This window comes from Siniperca chuatsi, linkage group LG21, assembly GCF_020085105.1.
Source record: "Siniperca chuatsi isolate FFG_IHB_CAS linkage group LG21, ASM2008510v1, whole genome shotgun sequence".
Classification (NCBI taxonomy): domain Eukaryota; kingdom Metazoa; phylum Chordata; class Actinopteri; order Centrarchiformes; family Sinipercidae; genus Siniperca; species Siniperca chuatsi.
In genome coordinates, this window is record NC_058062.1 from 10,278,432 (window position 1) to 10,299,446 (window position 21,015).

The following is a 21,015-nucleotide window of genomic DNA, read 5'->3' on the forward strand; positions in this document are numbered from 1 at the left end:
TCTCAGCCTGTGGTTATCCTACTTGGGCTATCAACAAAGTTAAAAGAGCCAAAAACAGGACAAAAGTGTAACTGAACCAAGAAGGAACGGTGTCTCCATTCCTTATGTGTCTGGACTGTCTGAAAAACTACAAAGGATCTTTAGACAGCACGATGTTCCTGTCTTCTTTAAACCAGGCAACACTTTAAGACAGAAACTCGTTCACCCTAAGGACAGGTTACCCACACAGAAACAGAGCAATGTTGTCTACTCCATTCAGTGCAGTGAGGAAAACTGCAAAGAACGGTACATAGGCGAAACCAAACAGCCACTTCACAAAAGACTTTATCAGCACAGACGACACGCTAACTCAGGATTACAGAGCGCCGTGCATTTGCATTTAAAAGCTACAAACCACACATTTGAAGACAGCGAGGTGAAGATTCTTAGTAGAGAGAAGAGTTGGTTTGAACGGGCGTCAAGGAAGCCATTTTTGTGAAGAAAGAGAACCCTCTTTGAACAGAAATGGTGGTCTGAGATTTAATCTGCCCAAAGTCTATCAGAGTGTATTATCACCTTGGTCACGCCTATCACATGCTAATCAGGCACTTAGCAGTGATGAAGTAGATGCAGCCAGAGAACAATAGGCCTGATTACTGGGCCATCTTGAAACTATTAGGTCAGTTTCAGGTGAAACTAGCTATTTACAGATACTCAGGCAGATTCCTTCCTGAGGGCAGGGCTTATGTAACTCAGAGTAGTTTAAATTTCCAGTTCCCGTCCAATTTTTTCACAATTGAGAATGACTTCCGGATGGGAGCCGAAACGTCTTGATTCTGAAAACAGTGTCCAGATGACTACGACTGAAACCTTTTCTACGATAAGTTGAGTATTAACTCTTGACTCTTAAAAGAAAGTAAAACCCTCTGCTCTTGACTCAGACACTACTGCAAATATTCTGAGTAGAAATATTAAGGGTGAAGGGTACTTTACAGACCTCACACTGTTTTCTTCCAGAGGAAATTACTTTGCTTACAAACTGACAGATTTATTTGCAATAAAATATCTTATGTACTTGCAATGACTACATTCCTCTTATGATTATTTCATATTCGTAGAACATGAAATTATGAAGAAGAACCTTTTTAGAGTTTATGATTGATTTGGTAAAAAAATATGCTTTTTTGCTTGAACCCATGCAGAATGTGTTTGTGACCGTTTCTTAACTGACATTTGGGTCCCTCAGATATCAAATCATTGTATTTCCATCCCCAGCCATAGTTACAGTAAAGAGCAGCCTCTCAAGTATGACTGCTGTAGCACTTCGCATCAACTTCTCTGTGCTATGGATAATGAAAAAGTCATTCTGGAATGATAAGGGGGAGGATGAAATGAGAATACAACACTGCATTTTGGCAGTCCATCAATATGAGAGGGAGGTTTGGATGTATTGTATATCTAAGCTGCATAAAGGCCTGTATGAAGCTCGGATTAGGCCCACAGAGAGTAGTGGCAGAGGCACACAGGCAAAGGCACTCACAGAGTTGTGCACTGACTCTGCTTTTGATCATTTAGGATTTTGTAGTTGTCATGTGTTGCTTTTATCTTCACATTAGGTTTGGTTGTTAGTGATGGTGACTTCTCTGATACATTTGATCAATTATTTACTTCTCCCTGACTTGTGATGATGCTTTCTCTCCAACTCCTCCCCTGCTTCTCCTCGTCTCTCTTGAGAGCAGGCTTTGAGAGGCTCAAAAAAGTATTTGTCACCCCAATTATTGTCGGGCTAACTTTTGAACTCAACTTCTGAGAAACATTGTACTTTCATATGTATGTGTCCTTCACTCTCTTGATCTTTTTTTTTTTGGCTTTTGCTGTCAGGTTGAGCTGCTCTCTAACAAATCCCTTACAGTACAGTAATACAGTACACTTATAACTCTCTACATGCCACTCACTCTGGGTCTCATTCGTAGCCTCTAACTCTGTCATCTCTTCTCTCTGTATTACTCTCGGGTTACCTCAGGTCCTCTGACCACCACCCAAGTGACCACCACTCTTCCAGCCAGGCCCTTCACCTCCAGTGCCAGCCCTTCTACCGCCCGCCCCTTGGTCCCCACCTCTCGCCCAATCGGCTCCATCAACAAACACCCTGATCTTCGACCAATCACTGCCACTGTGCCTGTCACCCGCCATCCACCCCGGCCTCCTCAAGGCCCGGAGTCCCATGTCTGTGAGGCCAAGCTGGTCCGTGGTGTCCAGTGGCCCACCACACAGAGAGGAGAAACAGTAGACCGCCCATGTCCCAAAGGATCTCTAGGTGAGGACATCTGCATGTGTGTATTTTTAAACTTTCCACTCCATGAAACAAACAACATGGGTTGAAGTGTACTCACACAATATGTCCTCCATTCATGTGGGTGTTTATGTGTGCAATATATCTCTGTGCATGTGAGATTGCACACTCGTTATTTTCCACTGTTGTCTTCTTCTGTCCCTGCGCTGGTCCCACCAGCAGGCATAGTCCCCGAGGACTCACAGATGAAAGCTCGTCCTCCACAAATGAAAGGCTCATCTCCCACAGAAATAGAGCTGATTGAAAGTGGCAAATAATGAAATGAAAGGCTAGACAACACAGGCTTCACCTCCCTTCATGCTAGCTTCTATACCTCTAAACATGCAGCCATCAGAAAGCTCTCTTTAGTCACAGAAAAGAAGACATCTCCCTCCATCTTCCTCTCCAACTCCTTTCGCTGTTTCTGTATGTTCTCTCTGTGAAAACAGCAGTAACATTAAATTAGCAGCTGGCTTAATTGCCGCATCTTGGCAGAGCTCTCAAACCCAATCTGTGGTCAGCGGAGGAAAGTATAGAGAAAAGCGGGAGAGGGGAGAAAAAAATCACTGGGAGAGAGGAAAAGGGGGTATGAAATGCCACATCTGCTCTGATCCATCTACAACTGTGAAGCCTTGCTGCATCGTCTCTGTCTCTGCTCTTCTGTCCTGCTTCTATCTCTCGCTTTCTCTCTCTGTGGTCTCTATTCTTCTCTTTTCTCTGCCTTGTCTTTGTGACTTGATATTGGTTATTTGTGTTAGCAGCAGCAGATAGACCCTTCTGTGGTTTTATCCCCGCATGGTGTCCTTTCTCTGAACCCTTGTAACTTAACAGAAAAGCCTAGCTGGAAATGAGGGTTGGTGGAAGGTGCTTCCCTTCAGTTGTTTTTATTTGACAGTGAGGGATCATACCTGATGTCTTTGGTGTGTGTCTGTGTGCGCGCAGTAAATGTTATGTGGTATGTCTGCACATATTCCTTTTTAAATCATTCCTTTTAGAGAATGAAAGCTTGCTCCTGCTGTCTTCTTCCTCCCTTTCTCTTCCCTCACTTTCTCACTGCCCTACACTCCATTATTTAACCTTTTCCACTTCTGACCCATTTTCTCTCAGACTTTTTACTCTACCTCCTCCCTTCTTCCCTCTCATCTTCAAACACTTGAGTATTACATTTTTAAAATTCATTTCATCCCATTTTTCTTGTGCTTATCCCTCTCCTCCACACTTTCCCCTTTAATTGCAGACACCTAACGCTTATTATCTCTCCATTACTTCCCCCTCCTCTCTTTCTTCTCCCTCTGCTCGTCTCCAGGCATCGCTTCGTTCCAGTGCTTAGCGGAGCAGGTCACGTGGAACCCGCGGGGTCCTGACCTGAGTAACTGCACCTCCCCGTGGGTCAACCAGGTGGCCCAGAAGGTGAGACCTGGAGCCATACCCCCTGGCCATGGGCCTGTCTTCTTCCTCTGCCCCACTGCCCCGACCATCCTCCCTGTCCACCTCCACACACACATTAACATATCTCCAAGGCTGGCCTGATTAAAATACAGACTAATTTCAACTGGCCCTTCATTACAAGGCATCTGCTCTTGATACTTAATTAACTCCCTTTTTTCACTAATATACTTAAATTACAGCTAGGTGAAATTATTTTCAAAAATCAGGCCTCACACCTTGCAAAGTATTCTGCCACTTCAATTTCTCCATCATAGCCAAACATTGTGGTCTCTAGATGATGTACAATGATTTTAACTTAGCTCACTGCTATTTAAATTGCCCAACTGTGTTACTATGTACAGTACACTAGTAAAGTACTAGTACAGTAGTAATCTGATAAATCCCCAATTTTGGCAGTCAGAAAAGTCCATATAAATGTGAGTTAAAAGTAAACTGGTTAACGCAGCTACATTTCTGCAGGAGAAAACCCTGATTATTTAGCCATGCGTATCCTTAAGTGTGTGCATGTGCCTGGAAGGGAAAGTAGCATCACGTTGAAAAGTAACATCGTTGAATGAGTCCATTATACCTTCTCCTTTTGGCAAAAATCAATTGCAATTGCAAGCTGGTTGTTAAGGGTGTGATTTGCAATTGAAACTGCACTTAGGAGAATAAAAACCTCACGATGTGTTCTACCAGGTCCATCTTTGTTTACAATATTGCGAGAGGGGCTGATAATAAAGATCCTTTTTTGGAGGGGGTCTGGGGAACTCTGATTGCTGAACCAGCATGCAAACAGAATTCTTTTTTAGTGTTGAAACTAACTCAAAACGTGGTTTCTTCTAATGTTAGTGTGCATGTAAACATTTAACAGATTGAGTTTTCCAGCTGCTTTGAATATGACTCAGCTAACTAAAGCAGATCTGTTTTATCATCCTTATACTATCATTGTATGTAAACATGTATGTGTTTGTGTGTGTTAATGTGCAGATAAAGAGCGGTGAGAATGCTGCCAACATAGCTGGAGAGCTGGTGAACCACACACGTGGTCGGATTCAGGCTGGAGATGTCAGCTCATCCGTGCGACTGATTGAGCAGCTGCTGGACATACTGGATGCCCAGCTTCAGGCACTGAGGCCCGGAAACAAAGAGTCAGCTGCACGAAACTATAACAAGGTAGAAGAAAGTGTAAACACACACATAAGTACACACACGCCCACGCCTATATTTAATTCAAGCATTTAAAAAAGGACGCTGAGGTTAATGCAAATTTACCCCCCTAGTGCACATGCAAGGACGAGTGAGTTTTTAATTTACAGGGTTTTTTTTGTTTAGCTGTTTAATTCCAGGCTTTGTTTTCTCCCTTCCAGCTCCAGAAGCGAGAGCGGACCTGTCGAGCCTACATTCAGGTAGCTTTCTCTTTTATCTGCCTGCTTTACATGCCTGTGGAGTAGGACTGCTCTGTGACTTAGAATAACTGGGGGAAGATAAATCCTTGAGTAGACTGGGTTTGTGGATGAGATTCCTTTGGCTCAGTGCTCTGTATTATGATTTATATTGCCTTTGGAATCATCACTTATAGAATTTCTGGTTTGAGCTGAAGAGCACTGTGAGTAAGTTTTGGTATAACTCCTGGCAGACATCATATACAGTATTTAAATGTTGGTGTAGTATTTCCTACAGCAGTGAAAGCTGATTTGTAGTTTTTCTATTGCTCATGGTGTACATATCTTTGAAATATGGGTTCAGCTATTGTGGAAGTCATCTGTCTTTGACATACTCTTAGCTTTGTTGGACTGTTATAGGGCCTAACTGTATAGTATTGGCATTGGCCTCATTGTGTTGGACAATAAGGTACAATATCTGTGGCTCTGAGAAAATGTAATTTGACGATAGTATGAAAGGCAACAGTTTGTGTTACTACACCCTTCTGTGCGTTTTCAATATTTGTGCAATATCTCTGGTTCTGAGAAAGCTGTAATGTAATATCATGAAAAGGCCTCGTGTATGCTTCTCTGTAATAATGAAATGCGACACTCTACAGCACACAGTCTTTTGTGTGTCTTGACCTGTCTGCAGCATACTGTAATTTGACACCACATCTTCTGATCTCTGCTGGTGCAAGATGAACATAAAGGCTGCTATGTAGTATGCAACTGACCATTATTTTTTGTTACTTGCTGCAAGATAGCTCAGCATACCCACACTGTTAAGAAGATTTACCAAAAACACCCTCCGTCTTTAGCGTAGCAGATAGGGTGCATTCTGATTCTAAATTAATTTTGTTAACAGCAATGCTCTTTATTCCACGCAGCAGTCAATCCTTCATTTTGAGAGGCCTGAGCAAGAGAATTACATGATTCATCAAGCAGGCTACTCCAATAAATTGGATAGCTGATACAACCATCAAAATTACCATTAAACGAATTGTAAGTGTGAAATAGAACGGTAATATGTCTGACATAGTATAGTACTAAATGTAGTGCAGGGGAGTGGTGAGTTTCTATGAAATTATAGTAGAGACTTTTTACTTTGAACTGGTCAAGTAATATGTTTACACTTAATAATATGGTACAAAAATGAGTAATTACCAAGGAACGGGTAATAAAGAAATGAAGAACTAACTGATAATAACTGAATAGCTAATTAATAGCTAATGGCACGTCCTGAAAGCTTAGATCAAACTGTTAGACACTGTGCACAAAGACCAGTGTCTAATGATTAGTTATTAGATATGTATCTGCAAACTAACCACTTTCTTAATGAATTGTTCTCGATTTACTAAATTTTAAGTGGGAATGAGCTGTCTATAACTACGTATGAACTATTCATTAATTATCAGTTGGTTCCTGATTTGTCATTCCTTGTCAACTACTCAGGATTTTGTGTACCTTGTTGAAAAGTGTCCTCACTAATAGTAATGAATACTACACCTCCTTCATGTGCCAGGCGGTGGTGCAGACAGTGGACAACTTGCTGCGTCCAGAGGCCCTGGAGTCGTGGCAGGACATGAACAGCACAGAGCAGGCCCACACTGCCACCATGCTACTGGACGTCCTGGAAAAAGGAGCTTTCCTGCTGGCCAACAACATGTATGGAAATCGCTTTTCTGACCGAGCACCCAGCATTGGTAAGAAAACAGTATTAATGGTGTTAATTATAGTGGATGTATGGACTAACCACAGTTTGGACCACTGTTTGTGGAATTGTACATCTTGGTTGTGACCTTCTCTTGGGCTTTTTTTGCATCTCTGACAGCACAGAGGTCTTCATAAAATTTTTGCATGCTGTGTTTCCACCATCAGATCTCGAGGTGCATGTTCTAAACACAGAGATGGACCTGCAGGACTTGTCCTTCCCACAGAACTATGCCAGCGACAGCACCATCCAGCTTTCTGCTTCCACTATCAAACAGTACAGTCGCAACGGTCAGCAGCCCTTACCCCACCCCATCCTCACTCCTGAAAAATTGTACTGTCCCGTGCAGCCCAGCTCTTATGTTTCCATTTGCATTTTCATGCAAGCTTAAAACAATCTGCATGCAGTTATTGGTTCATAATAATAGGCTAATCAGATTAACAAAAGTGCTGAGACAATTTCTTTTCTTGATGGTTTCTTAACAGCAGTCTTAATAGAATAGCTGGGGAGGCGTGTAGATTACAATCGGCCCCAGTCTGACAGAGAAATCTCAGCACTCCCTCTCTTCTCTCTTCCCCATTCCATTCCCTCGCTCCGTCTCCCCGCCATCTTATCCCCCTCTCTCATCTTTCTTGTTTCTACCCCCCCCCCATCTGTCAACCCCCTCTCCACTCCCCTCCTCCCTCCATGGCCCCTCATCCCATACCCTTTTCTGTTTTCTGTCTCCGCTCGGCTCTGCAGTGGGAACGAGATTAGAATGATTGAAACAAACGCACATGAAATATTCATATGGAATAATAAGAGATCTGTGAATGCTTGAGGGATGAATGTTCCATTGCCCTCCACATTAAATCTCGCTCTCTTCCACCAGTCAAAATGAAACGGTCCTTACCATCATTCTAACCTTCACTAACTCCCTCTCTCTGTCTCCCTCTCGCTCACCCTGTCACTCCCCACTCTCTATCTCTGTCACTCTCTCTGCCATTACCATATTATGCCCCCATTTCTGTATTTTGTCCCCTCCCCCCCTTTATCGTTCTGTCTGTATCTCCCTTTTAATATAACATCTGCCTTTTTTTCCCTTCCTTTTCTTTTCACTCTCATTCTCACATTCTCTCTCTCTCTCTCTTTCATTCTCTTTCTCTTCCTCTTTCCGTGTTTGTCTGCCTTCATGTGCAGGACAAGTCAAGGTGGTGTTCATTCTATATAAAAACTTGGGATCCTTCTTGTCCACCGAGAACGCCACAGTGAAGATGGAAGTGGAAGGGCCAAGCCACGATAAGAAGCGCCTGGCGGTCAACTCCCATGTAATTGCTGCCTCCATCAACAAAGAGTCCAGCAGAGTGTTTCTCACTGAGCCAGTGGTCTTCACACTCAAGCACCTACAGGTGGTCAAATTCAGTCCTTATCATACTTAATTTACATTCTGACACATCAGCAATTTGTATCATCCCTCTATTCTTTTTCCACAGTTGGAGAATTATTACACTCCAAATTGCTCCTTCTGGAACTACTCTGAGCGCTCCATGACAGGCCAGTGGTCGTCGCAGGGCTGCAGGCTGCTGGACACCAACAACACACACACCACCTGCTCCTGCAGCCACCTCACCAACTTTGCCGTGCTCATGGCTCACCACGAGCCTGATGTAAGTAAACAAGGGCGTGGCAGACACACGATTAAAATGGTAGTAATTTATGCAAACATTCATTCGTGCGAGCATTAGCGTTCACTCATTCTCAGTCACACACCCTCACACACATGCACATTAATGTACCCTCTCAAGGCTGACAAGCTCTTTGTTTAGAATTTTCTCTTTTCCTTCTTTCACTCCGACATTCAGGGAGGCACATGCTTACAAATTCATGTCCTGCTACTTCTAGCTGACATTCACATGAATTTGAATGTCATGTATTTTTTTTCAGGATGTCTTGTCTCTTGTCTCTACACTTTAGCTCCTTGCATATATTTACAAATATTAAATAAATCAATTTTGCTCTTTCTCTCCCCTCCCCCGTGTTCTGTCTATCTATCCCGCTATTGTTTCTTCCTTCCACTATTCTCTAATCCATCTCTGTACTCCTCATCTCCCATTTCGCTGTCTTGTCCTATATTTTTCCCTGTCTGTCTGATTCTGCTGTGTATCTGTGTCCCTTTGCCCTCTCTTTTTTCCCCATTCCTCATTACACTCTCAACCCCCCACCTTTTGTTTACACCACACTACCCGGATCTCAGTACCAGGGGCGAATGCATGAACTGATCCTGTTTGTGATCACCTGGGTGGGGATTGTCATCTCCTTAGTATGTCTAGCCATCTGCATCTCCACTTTCTGCTTCCTGCGGGGCCTGCAGACCGACCGCAACACCATCCACAAGAACCTCTGCATCAACCTCTTCATCGCTGAGCTGCTCTTCCTCATCGGCATCGACAAGACAGAATACCATGTGAGTTTGTAGCCACATGATACCTGCCAAGGATGTTAGGTTCTCACTCATAAATAGGGTTTGTTTGTTTTTTTGGAAAGAAAATATATTATTAGATTTTTACTGCTCTTTTTAAAAAGCACTGCAGTACATCCCCTTCTTTTAAAACTCAGTTGACACACCTGTGCACCTTATGAAAGTAACCCACAAGATCAGGTTAGTTGAAATGACAGAGAGAGGTACAGTACAGCATAACACAAATGACAACTTCTTTATTGAATAGTGACTGTGAAACTAAAATTGAACCAGTCACAGAACCAGTCACCCAGGGGGCAGCTTTTCATTTTTCCTCTGTGAATGTCCAAAACTACTACCCAACAGTCACTCTTTTCCTTTCTCTCCTGTTTTTCACTTAGTTTTATGCCTTAATCTTAACTGTTTCTCCTCCTTCATCTTAATATTTTCATTCCTCCTCTTCTTCTTCTCTCTCTACTCTCTCCTTTGCTGCTATCCTCAGATTGCCTGTCCCATCTTTGCTGGCCTTCTGCATTTCTTCTTCTTGGCTGCCTTCTCCTGGATGTGTCTGGAGGGTGTGCAACTCTATCTCATGCTGGTGGAGGTCTTTGAGAGCGAGTACTCCCGCAAAAAGTACTACTATCTGTGCGGCTACTGCTTCCCCGCACTGGTGGTGGGCATCTCTGCGGCCATAGACTACAGGAGCTATGGGACCAAGAAAGCGTACGTGTGAAGACAGGCCTTTTGCACCTGCAGATTGAGAAGTAGGATTATGCTATTCCCCCAGCTGGAAATGTAATATGCAGTGCTGTGTGAACGGCTCTTGCACCTCCCCATGGACTAGCTTTTCTGAACACACTTAGCCAAAGCCTGATGATTAGCCTTCATAAGATAATCCACTGAGACAGGGAAATAGTGTGTGCATGCCTGCCTATGCCTGTGTGTGTGTGTTTGTTCGTTCATAAGATTCATTGCGCGTAACTCTCTCTTCTCCTCTGTGCCACTCCAGATGCTGGCTGCGAGTGGATAACTACTTCATCTGGAGCTTCATTGGACCCGTTTCATTTGTTATTATGGTATTAGCTTTACTGTCAGACAGTATTATTCCCCTCTCTATTTTGATATCACCCAGTCTAACCAAAAGTATTTCACCATGCTTGCTTTGTGAGGTTATTAACAGTGCAAAGTCAGTATTTTTGGAGCAGACTGTAATGTTCACTACACCTTTATTTGATCCTTCCTATCTTCTGTCCTTAGCTCAACCTCATTTTCCTCATGATCACTTTACACAAGATGATACGCAACTCTTCAGCACTCAAACCTGACTCCAGCCGCCTGGATAACATTAAGTGAGTTCAAATCATTCAGTGGGAGTCATACTCCTTGAAACAAGTGTTTGGTTGTTGTTGTTTTTTTTTCAAAAATATAAACTTATGATAAATTAACCACACTGTCAGATGGATTCCAAATTGATTCAGTTTCTCTGAAACTCATTATTGTTGACATTTCCTTGTCCACTTCCTTCAGGTCATGGGCTCTGGGGGCAATTGCTCTGCTGTTCCTGCTGGGGCTGACATGGGCCTTTGGCCTCCTCTTCATCAATGAGAACACAGTAATCATGGCCTACCTCTTCACCACCTTCAACGCTTTCCAGGGCATGTTCATCTTCATCTTCCACTGTGCCCTGCAGAAGAAGGTAACAATATAAGACTAATCTCTGAAGAGTTACTATTATATTATGTATGTAATTATAAATAAGCAGATGCAATGTTGTGGAGATGGATGGATGTACATGTCTGTTGATAGTCAGCATACATGTTCAGAGTGATTGCATTAAGTACATTTTGCTGTTGTGTGTTAAAAGCCTCTGTTGCTCCACATTGGGTCCAGGCTATTGAAACTAAGTGTTTGTGTTTATGAGTGGCTTTAAAACCTGCCCGCTGTGCCGGTGGTGTTATTTTTTTACAGGTCCATAAGGAGTACAGTAAATGTCTGCGTCACTCCTACTGCTGCAGCCGCACCTCCACCACCAGCTCCCACGGCTCCCTGAAGAACTCGGGCCTGCGTGCCAACAACCGCTACTACAGCGGCAGCCAAGCTCGCCACGCAGCGGCCCACAGACAGGTGCGGGCAGGACAGACCCACACACATAAATGATGGCACACACAAAGCAGTATGCAGGCGCACCTGTTCTTCTTTATACATCAATCAGACCTCTGTGGAGTTTTAAAATTGTGTTTTTCTTTGAACAAATGAAAAGAAAATCTGCCTGTGTGGCAAGATGATTTCACTTGTTTTCAGTGGAAATCAGCTTGTTTTAGTGGAATGGAACAAAAAATAAATGTTCTTGAATCAAATGACTTTCTTGATACAATCTAACTTTTTTTTAGAACACTGTCAAAAAGGGTGTCCAAACAAAATAAAAAGCTTTGAATACAAGGGAAATTTCCTCACCCTGCTCGTATATTTTTCCCTTGTTTAAAAGGTCTGTTATGTAAGATTCTGAAGTACAAAATTAGTGTATCTGCGGGGGTTTGATTGCTGATCAATAACAATGACTCACCGATTACTTTGCAAAGCACTCGAATTGACTTACTTACTTAACTTACTTTTCAGCCCACAATCACATTCTTTTCATTCGCCAATGACAGAGATATGCAGCAAGTGAATCTCTGATGTTACAATACATTTGTTCTCAGTGACAGAGCAGTATTAAAGTATGTTACAACATGATATATGATGTGTTCATTAGACGTTTGTCTTGCAAATCTGGTCTAATCAGCCGGCGTGCTCACCTCTGTTGTGAAAATGTTACTTTTATGATTCTATCTATTACTGGCAGCCCTGTGCTCTGGCAGCCAGAGTAGATGACTCATTAATAAATATATCCTTTGAAGTCCATGTACTATATATAGACACAGGCACCAAACAAGACATCCAGAAATACTGTGCATGATGGCATATGTGCAATGGCACAGACATATACAGTACACACACACTGACAGTTAGTCCTCACAGTCAACAACCAAGCTTTCCCACAATGTAATAGGACGCTTCCAAATAACAATTGTATCAGCTACTGCAATCGTGTCTTACACATCTCGAGTTTATTAGCCCCCCTCATGATAACATGACATAGCTGTTTGCCTCTTTACCCAAAGCCTCAATCTCTTTGTCTGGTGTATTTGCCTATTGTTCTTTGCGGATTAGAGCGAGCCCCGCAGTTTTGATTACAGCAGCCCCACTGAGTTACTAAGTCTACCCGCAGAGTTTCTATATTTAACTTGTTGTCTGTTTGCTGCCACTCACTGCGCTCTGCTCCTTCTTCCAGAGTCGGATCCGCAGGATGTGGAACGACACGGTTCGGAAGCAGACGGAATCTTCCTTCATGGCGGGAGATATCAATAGCACCCCAACTCTCAACCGTGGTGAGGCCTCCTTCTATCGCTGCTATCCTTCTCCTCCAATAAGCTACGCACGCTTAAATGCACACAAACACATACACACTCATATAGGCTTACAAAATAAAGCATGGGAATAGAGTGGACAGAGCCAAGGCACGGCACTGTTATTAAGTGTTAAATGTGCACATATATAGGATGATGAAATATATGTTCACATGCCTGGTATATTAAGGTTAACTAATGATTCAGATTGCCTTGCAACAAGTGGGCCAGCCAGCAAATAGCAAATAGCAGTTAGCAGCAGCAATCGCCTAAACTGAATAACATATGGTTGAAGGCTGGTTGCTGAGTAGTGGGTTTCAGTTTGCAGTGCAGTGGCAGCCACTGGTCAGTGAAAGCACTTAGCAGCAGCTGAAATATATGGAGCTCCAACACTCTGTTATGTGAATATGTGTGTGGGTGTGTTGTTGGTTTTCATGTTCCTGCCTGAACCTACACAATAAACTAATTTAATTGTAATTAAGCAGATTTAAGTGTATTTATAATTTTCAAGACAATAATATTAATTTAACTTCAAGAAAGAGGTGGTGTCCACTTGACCACATCTTAGATCACATCTATCAAAGGGTATAATTATTTTCCAAGTCTTCATAACCATCAGAAATGGTTTGCAGCCATTTGCAGTGAAATAGTTTGTCACTGAAAAAGAGTAATCTGTCTTTGCTTTATTTGTTAATTTTAGCTGATTAGTGATTTCCAGTGTTTCAATTAAATAAAAAAAGCATAATTTGGACAAGGATTGAAACAAATAATCAATATCACAATATATTGTGTCATTGTCTCTTACCATAAGTTTAGCACTTTCTGTTGCATTACCAAACCAGACATATTTTCTTTTTTCCTACTAATATAGGTTTGATTTACCCCTTGTAAAAATATGTTCTTCCTGTTTGGAGGATATTTTCCACATAAGTTAGCATGTAGCATGTCTAGCAATATATCATAGAATTGAATGTGTTGTGATACCATCATTATAGCAAAATATTGTAATAGCAGTGTACCGTGAGTTAACCTGAGATACCCAGCCCTCGTTCGAACTCCTCTCAGCCTTTTGTATGTGCATGGGGTCAATCACATCCAAACACACATCCATATTTTCCTTTGCCTGAATGCAGTGATGCATGCAGTCTCCTCTGCATGCACTAGCAATTATTTAAGAACTGAAGAAGTGAAAAATGTGTGTGGAGTCACTGATTGCCTCAGCAACTGGTGACATTGTCACAGTGATCAGTGACATAGAGACGATCAAGGTTGGCTCAGGTTTCAGGGTGGGGGGGTGGGGGGGTTGTTGTTGTGATGACACAGAGGCACTTGCTAAATCAGCCGTCACTCTCTATGCTAATTTCATCCATTTTATTTTTAATGAACTGATTAGCGTGTGAGCGAACAGGGGGTAATTATTCTAATTGAGGAGAGTGACAGGAGCAAGGCAGGGGGTGAGGAAGAGGGGTGCTATGAGTGAGCTGGATGGATGAGAGGTGTGTGTGTGTGTGTGTGTGTGTGTGATCGGGCAGGTCGGTTTCTGGGGATTTTCGTCACGATAGAGCAATCACCAGGCCTGGTGGATCATTCCATATTGGCCTGTCAAACACAAGCAACTGTGCTGTGAAGCCTTTATTTTCTGTGCTTCTGAGAAAAGTTTGTCAGTTGGCAGAAAGTGAAAGATGAAGGGGAGAGCAGGAGGGAGGGAGAGGAAAAGAGAGATATAGAGAGAAGTGCTATCATGGAGGAGTAATTAAAGAGGCTGAATCTGGAGAGGAGATGCTGCATCGTTATCACTGGTATCTCGGATCTCTTTGATTTCTCCACTTCACTTCTTTATGAACCACAATCTCTTCCTGACAATAGTAATGTGTCCAGAAGACAAGGCATGCAGTACACACACACACGCACAAAGCCTCCCATGATTCCCCTTGCCCTACTTTCTCTCCCCACTTAAAGCTAGTTCCTTTAATTTTCTACAGGATATTCCTAGGAGGTACATACAGACAACTAATCCCAACTAATTTGGTGTTGTTTGTAAAAATTCTGGCATGAGGAACTGAGAAAATGTGGTTGAGTCAAGACACAGCAGAATGAGCCAGAGAATGGAGGGAGAGGGGTTTGTGTGGCATGCCAGAAAGATGGACAGGGGAAGTGTAAGAGGAGGGAAAATGACAAATAAATAGCTGTGTGTGAGTGCATATTTTATTTTTTTAGAATTCCCAGCTCCCTTGCTCTGTGATGAACGGTAGGCGTGAGACCTGAAAGTTGCACTTTGCCTTGGACTATTCTCCGTCATGCTGTCCTATTTTTAATTTCATGGCATTTCTGGTCGAGTTGCCTCAGGCTGGAGCCATACATGGGCATTATACAACATTCTCAGTGTGCCATTTCTTTGAATTATATTTGTCTTGTAGTAGCATTCACATTTCACTGGGAAATTAACTGTGTTTCAATGGCTGCACTCCTAGACGACATAATGGCATGCATTACTGTTCTCCTCCATCTGACTACAGTGTCAGGAGCCAAAGAAAAAAAAAGGATGGCAATGCTCCAAATAGTACCTTTCCCCCTGCAATTGTATTTTTACTCAAAGGTTACAATCAGCAGGCATAAATATTGAGGAGAACACTGGGAATTGCATTACTCCATAAAGCACTGGCATAACAAAAATAGCCCCATCTGAATAAAGAGTAAATATTTTTATGATTCCAGATGTTATTACTGAGTCTTGAAATGTGAATTTCAAAACGTTACGCTTAATGTGTACACTGTTTCTGCTTGTGCTTGCTTTGCATACATTTGAGGCAAAGATGAGAGCCTATTTCTGATTATGTTCATTTTTTTTAAATGTTTGTGTCTTGCAGCGACCATGGGCAACCACCTTTTGACGAACCCGGTATTACAGACTCGCACTGGTTCCTCTCCTTACAACACTCTGCTGGCTGAGAGCTTCACCCCGCCCTCACCTGGCGTCTTCAACTCTACCGGTTAGCTCTTCACAAATGCTCCATTCTGTGTGTGTCTTGTCAGCATGTGTGTATATACAGCATGCACTCAACTTGCTGTCTTTCTGTCTATTACTCTGTCAGTAGTTTGATGCGGTCTACACAAACCCACTACTGTATTTGAGTGCTTGCACGTGTGTGTGTGAGAGCTTGTTTGTGTGTTGTTTTTTCAGACTATGTAGCTGTCAGACGGATTCACTAGGCTGAGCAGAACAGAGCCAAACAGTGCCTACAGCCTAACCAGCCATCTGGTCAGATCTTGAATCTTCATGAGAACAGCCACAAATTGATTAGAAGTTTAGCTACAGCTGTGACTGCCAGAAATCTTCAGGACAGTTTTCCTGTTCCCAGACAGAAAAAGTAGTTGGCTTAAATCATGACGGCCGTAGAAAGGGATCAGACAGCTCGGTGGCCAGGAACAGTCCATCTGGGTGTAGGTCGGTCAGGTGTGAGTGCTCACTGTAATTGCCTCTGTGTGTGTGTGTATGCTTGCCTCTATCTCAAAGTGGGACTTTTTAAACAGCCTGATGGCTGTTTTATCGCATTGCTGCATGCCCACACCACTCTTCGGATGCCTGTAATTGCTGAATTAGACATGTTCTGGTAATTGCCCCACTACAGTACCAATATTCACTTGGTAATGGAGAACTATGACTGTGTGTGGCTGGTCGCTGGCTGAGTGCGCACTGTCAGACTATCAGGCCCAGTGTCTGAGGACTGAAATTTAAGGCGGCGTTTCTGTTAAATATTTTAAAGTCTCTCCGCACAATACATCAAGCCTGATGGCCACAGGCCTGGCAGCCAAGACATTTTTAGAAGAGAGTGGGAGAGGAAGTAGGGAGAGCACTTCATTAGAATGTCTAATTACCCACACCACCACTGAAGAAGAATGTTGATTAAAGTCATACTACACATTAAATTTAAAAAATGAACACGCTTCTTACTTTTTGTGCGGCTGTGGCTTTTGCTTTGCTGTGTGATGGTAATTTAGGAGAAAAAGCACAATATCTTTGGTGTGTTGGAGGGAAGTCGCAAAATAAACATCACTGTTACTGTGCAAGGTTTTGTATGAATTATGTATGTATCCAGGTATCACTGACAGTAGTAAATAAATATCCAGAGTATTTTATGTGGCTTAGTTGTAAATGTTCGAAGAATATGGTGTCAAACAAACAGGACTATGTCTGCATAAATCAGAGTTAATGTGACTGTGCATGTGTTTGTTCGTGTGGTAAGAGTTGGACGGTTGGGTGTGAATGTGAAAGACACAGAGAGAGAAGAAAAGCGTCAGATGGACAAGGATATTTTTTATTCTGTTAATTGTTCCCTTTTGAAATGTCTTAAAAATGAATACATCAAGTTAATGTTGCATCAGTAAAGAACACTTACTGACTAGTGTCTTTGATTTTATTCACTCTACATGACTTTCTCTGGTGTACACAGGAACCTTCCGTGACCCAAGTAAGTATAATTCACCTCAGTTCACATCACTGTAAACTACTCTAGCTTACATTTTACCATCGGATATTTATTCTTTTTTTCTTACTGACACTTGAATCTGACTGTATGATAATAATGCCAAAACCCTTTGTCTTCTGTCTCTCTTCTGTTTGTGTTTGGGTCCAGAGAGCACGTTATGTAAGGCCCGCGACCCCTGTGGGATGGAAACCCTGCCCTTGAATGGTAACTTCAACAACAGCTACTCCCTGCGCAGTGGCCCAGGTGGTGGAGGCGGGGGCAGCTGTGATTTCCTTGGTGGTGGGGACAGTCCCCCACCCCTCCTCAATCACCGTGGCTCAGAGGCCCTGGGAGGTGGAGGCATCCGACGAAACCTCTCAGATGCTGCAGCCTTTGAGAAAATGATCATCTCTGAGCTTGTGCACAACAACCTGAGAGGTGGTGTTGGAGGAGGAAGTGGAGGAGGAGGTGATGTAGGGGACAGGGTGTGTGGCAGCCTGGCCAGGGGACGTCCTCACGGTGGGGTTAGTCAGGGGACAACGGGGGTCGGGCCAGAGCCATCTATGAGCATGAATGAGGACGAGGACTTTCTGAGAGAGGGGCGGCAGTGCACCCCGCAGGATGTGGAGCTGCTCTATAAAGCTCTGGAGGAGCCCCTACTGTTGCAGCGTGCCCAGTCAGTCCTCTACCAAAGCGATCCAGAGGAGTCAGAGAGCTACACGGCCGACCTCACAGAGAGCCTGGGCCACAGCGGCCACAGTGGCCTGAGTGCTGGCGGGCAGGGAGGCAACAGAGCACCAGACTCCCCTGCCCGTGACTCCCTGTACACCAGCATCACCAACCTGCGAGACTCACCCTACCCTGACAGCAGTCCTGAGCCCCTAGAGGTGGTTCCTCGTTCGGCTCAGCCCCCTGAGGAGCTGTACTACAGCTCCGGGAGGCCCGCCCTGGGCTCTCGTGGGGCCCCCATGCAGACCTTCTACCAGGCACCACCCCGGAGACCGAGTGGGGAGGGGCACCAGGTTCAGGAGCCTGCCCACAACGAGGGAGATGGACAGATGCAGCTGGTCACCAGCCTGTGACGGGAACCTAAAGGAGGAAGTTGGGGACTTATGTGATGGCCAGAGCCGCCTCCTAGCCTGCCTCGTTCTTGCGTTGCTCCACTTTCTGCTTGTTTGGTTGCCTTTCTTTCTCTTGACTTTTATTTAACTAACAAATGAGCAAACAGAGTGACCTTCAGGGGGAGTTGTGGCTGTCTCTACAGAATCAGCCTTTATCTTTAGCCCTCCGTCTTATGGAGATGAGTGATGGGTGTTTTTCCACAGAGCATTCATCGGCTCGATCCAATCCCAGTCCTCACCACTTCCTTTGGTACCCTAAGGCCAAGTCCAGCACTGAATGTACCAATCCACCCCCTTTACCTTCAGATATTTCAAAACTTTAAAACTTTGGTAAAGTTTTTCATGTAATTTCTCTTCAAACATGCCTCCGGAGATGGGAATATCATTTTATATTTTATCTCATTTCCGTTTCGTACCATCCATAGGTCTTTTTTGAGTCATCATTTGATAAGAGTAGTTAGCCGTGGAGATGGGAATATAGTACACTATTATAACCTAAAAAATGTCTCACAGAAAGCTCTTCATTGTTGCCAAAAATATATTTTATTGAGCCAGAACAGAAACTAGAACATTTACAAGGCAAACACACACACACACACACACACACATATATGCTCACTCATCCAGAAGTGCTCATTACTGAACATCAAAAGTGAAAACAGTACGCCATCTAAGTAAAAGGGAGCAAGAGCTTTTGTTCCAAGCAGGCAGTGGAAGCTGATTCCGTGTAGTTGCCTTCATTTTCACTTGCTGTGAATCAACGACTATGTACAGAAGTGGAGTGGAGGCAGAGACAGAGACTGAGGAGGCACTGCACCACCCTTCCAGAGCAGAAGAACCTGCATCCGTAAGACTGGCCAATCCTCTCCACTGTTCTATCTGGTTGTTTGCTTTAGGCATTTGAAAAGTTAAATGACTGCCTTGCTATTGTTTTGAAGATAGTATTCAATTTGTTGACTTTGGGTCTGCATCTTCTGGGGGCTGCAAGAGCGGACTGGTGTCGCCCCCTCCCCCTGTACTTTGCTGTTAGAGCCTAGCCAGTTGAAGTGGACTTGTTTCCTGTGTGTGGTTGTGACAAGCAAGACTGTAAACGTCGCAAACGCACTGGTCGACCAATTGGTATAACCGTGTACATAGGAACCACACATGAATCTACTTTATTCCTACTATGTAAATAGAGACACCAGATGATCAAAAGCAACAAAAAGTAACAAATACTATGAAAATGACTTCTTGTACTGCAACAAACCAACGAAAGAAAAAAATAAAATGTTTTGGAGTTTGTGACCTGAATTATACACTCTATCTCTCTCCCCCATTGCTTAAACCCTCGCTCTCTCGTTCTTGTGCCCTAGCACTGTGCCATTCAGTGAAAAATCCTTAGTGATCCAATGGAGAGAGAAAGGCAAAGAGAGAGACAGATTATAATGTGTAGTAGATTTTATTTATACAAATGAAAAATTGAACAAAAAAAATCCTGGCACAATTTTTATGTAATATAATCTGTTACATGTTGTTAATGTTTGACCTTTGACATTCCCAGGGTGGAAATGCAGATGGCAGCGGGGGGGCGGGAGGTGTGGGGAAAGCGAGATAGATGTCGTCAAATGTCTTACTGTGCCTCACAGGCACGATAAAGCATTGTGGGTGAACGACAGCATCCATAAAGTGATTTGGTTTGTTCTTGTATTATTTGGAAGATATAACCAGATTACATACTTTTAACAACATGGATTTTAGCATGTATGATGATGACATTTGTTTTGCTATCAGAGAATATTGCATTTTGCTGTTTCTTAAAGATAGTTTCAGCATTACTCCAGACCCAAATGGGACAATTCATTAATTTCCTGTGTGCATGTGTTTGTGTGTATGTGCGTAAGTATGAATGTGTCTGAATGGCTGGTTGTGTGTATTAAGTGTCCAGTGTGCGAGTGTGTGTGTGTGTGTGTGTGTGTGGCATGCACCAGACTTTTGTATGTGCACACACATTTGAAAGGCTATTTTTTGTGACATGACTTGAATGCACATCAGACTCATCTCAGAGAGCTGCCATTACTTCTCAGCCTCAAATGGAAGTTGCTCTTGCCGTGGTTTTCAGGTACAAGGAGGACAGGAGAAATCAGACCACCTCGGGAGACGTGAGATAACATATACCATGAAAATGACAAGCAGGGTTGACCGATTGGGAGGAACATGTTTCCAATATGCCACTTTATGCAAGAGATACATTTGAGAAATTAGCTGTCAAGAGAGAGCTGCTCATGAGGCTCCTTTCATCCAGCTGAAATCTGTCTGACCTTTAAAAAAAAAACAAAAACTTTTGAGTTTGCCTTCTTCTACGCTGTATTTATAGGTATTTGTTATGGTTTATTTATCAGTTTTTATGTATGTTTTTGGAATATTTATTCACATTGATTTATTCATGGCTTTTTTTTTTCTCCCTCATAAACCTGCGGCAAACGAAAGAGTGGGATGTGTGGACGGAACGTGAGCAGAAAATAGATGCATCCACTGCAGTGTGACATTTGGCTAGGGCCTGACTGTCCCACTTCTAAGAGAACCCAAAGGACAGGTTTTAGCTGTGGCTCCTGGGGCTGAAAGAGAGAGAGGGTTAAAGACAGATAAGGGAGAGGGATTACAAGGATTTGCCACCATTTATATTCTT

At 43.2% G+C, this 21,015-nt stretch overlaps 1 protein-coding gene across 11 annotated transcripts in view; it reads left to right on the forward strand.

Moving 5' to 3' along the window:
- Nucleotides 1-19,640, forward strand: part of adgrl1a (adhesion G protein-coupled receptor L1a) — a 142,385-nt gene extending 122,745 nt beyond the window's left edge. For all 11 annotated transcript variants that reach the window (XM_044180809.1, XM_044180811.1, XM_044180812.1 and 8 more), the window contains 18 exons: nt 2,003-2,296; nt 3,618-3,721; nt 4,730-4,915; nt 5,110-5,148; nt 6,689-6,869; nt 7,045-7,167; nt 8,057-8,265; nt 8,350-8,523; nt 9,111-9,320; nt 9,817-10,037; nt 10,324-10,390; nt 10,572-10,663; nt 10,842-11,010; nt 11,283-11,438; nt 12,646-12,742; nt 15,628-15,750; nt 17,212-17,229; nt 17,395-19,640. In XM_044180809.1, coding sequence (XP_044036744.1) covers nt 2,003-2,296; nt 3,618-3,721; nt 4,730-4,915; nt 5,110-5,148; nt 6,689-6,869; nt 7,045-7,167; nt 8,057-8,265; nt 8,350-8,523; nt 9,111-9,320; nt 9,817-10,037; nt 10,324-10,390; nt 10,572-10,663; nt 10,842-11,010; nt 11,283-11,438; nt 12,646-12,742; nt 15,628-15,750; nt 17,212-17,229; nt 17,395-18,308 — 3,377 coding nt within the window. In that variant the 3' untranslated portion in view covers nt 18,309-19,640. The remainder of the gene's footprint in view (nt 1-2,002; nt 2,297-3,617; nt 3,722-4,729; nt 4,916-5,109; nt 5,149-6,688; nt 6,870-7,044; nt 7,168-8,056; nt 8,266-8,349; nt 8,524-9,110; nt 9,321-9,816; nt 10,038-10,323; nt 10,391-10,571; nt 10,664-10,841; nt 11,011-11,282; nt 11,439-12,645; nt 12,743-15,627; nt 15,751-17,211; nt 17,230-17,394) is intronic.
- The last annotated feature ends 1,375 nt before the right edge of the window (nt 19,641-21,015 follow it).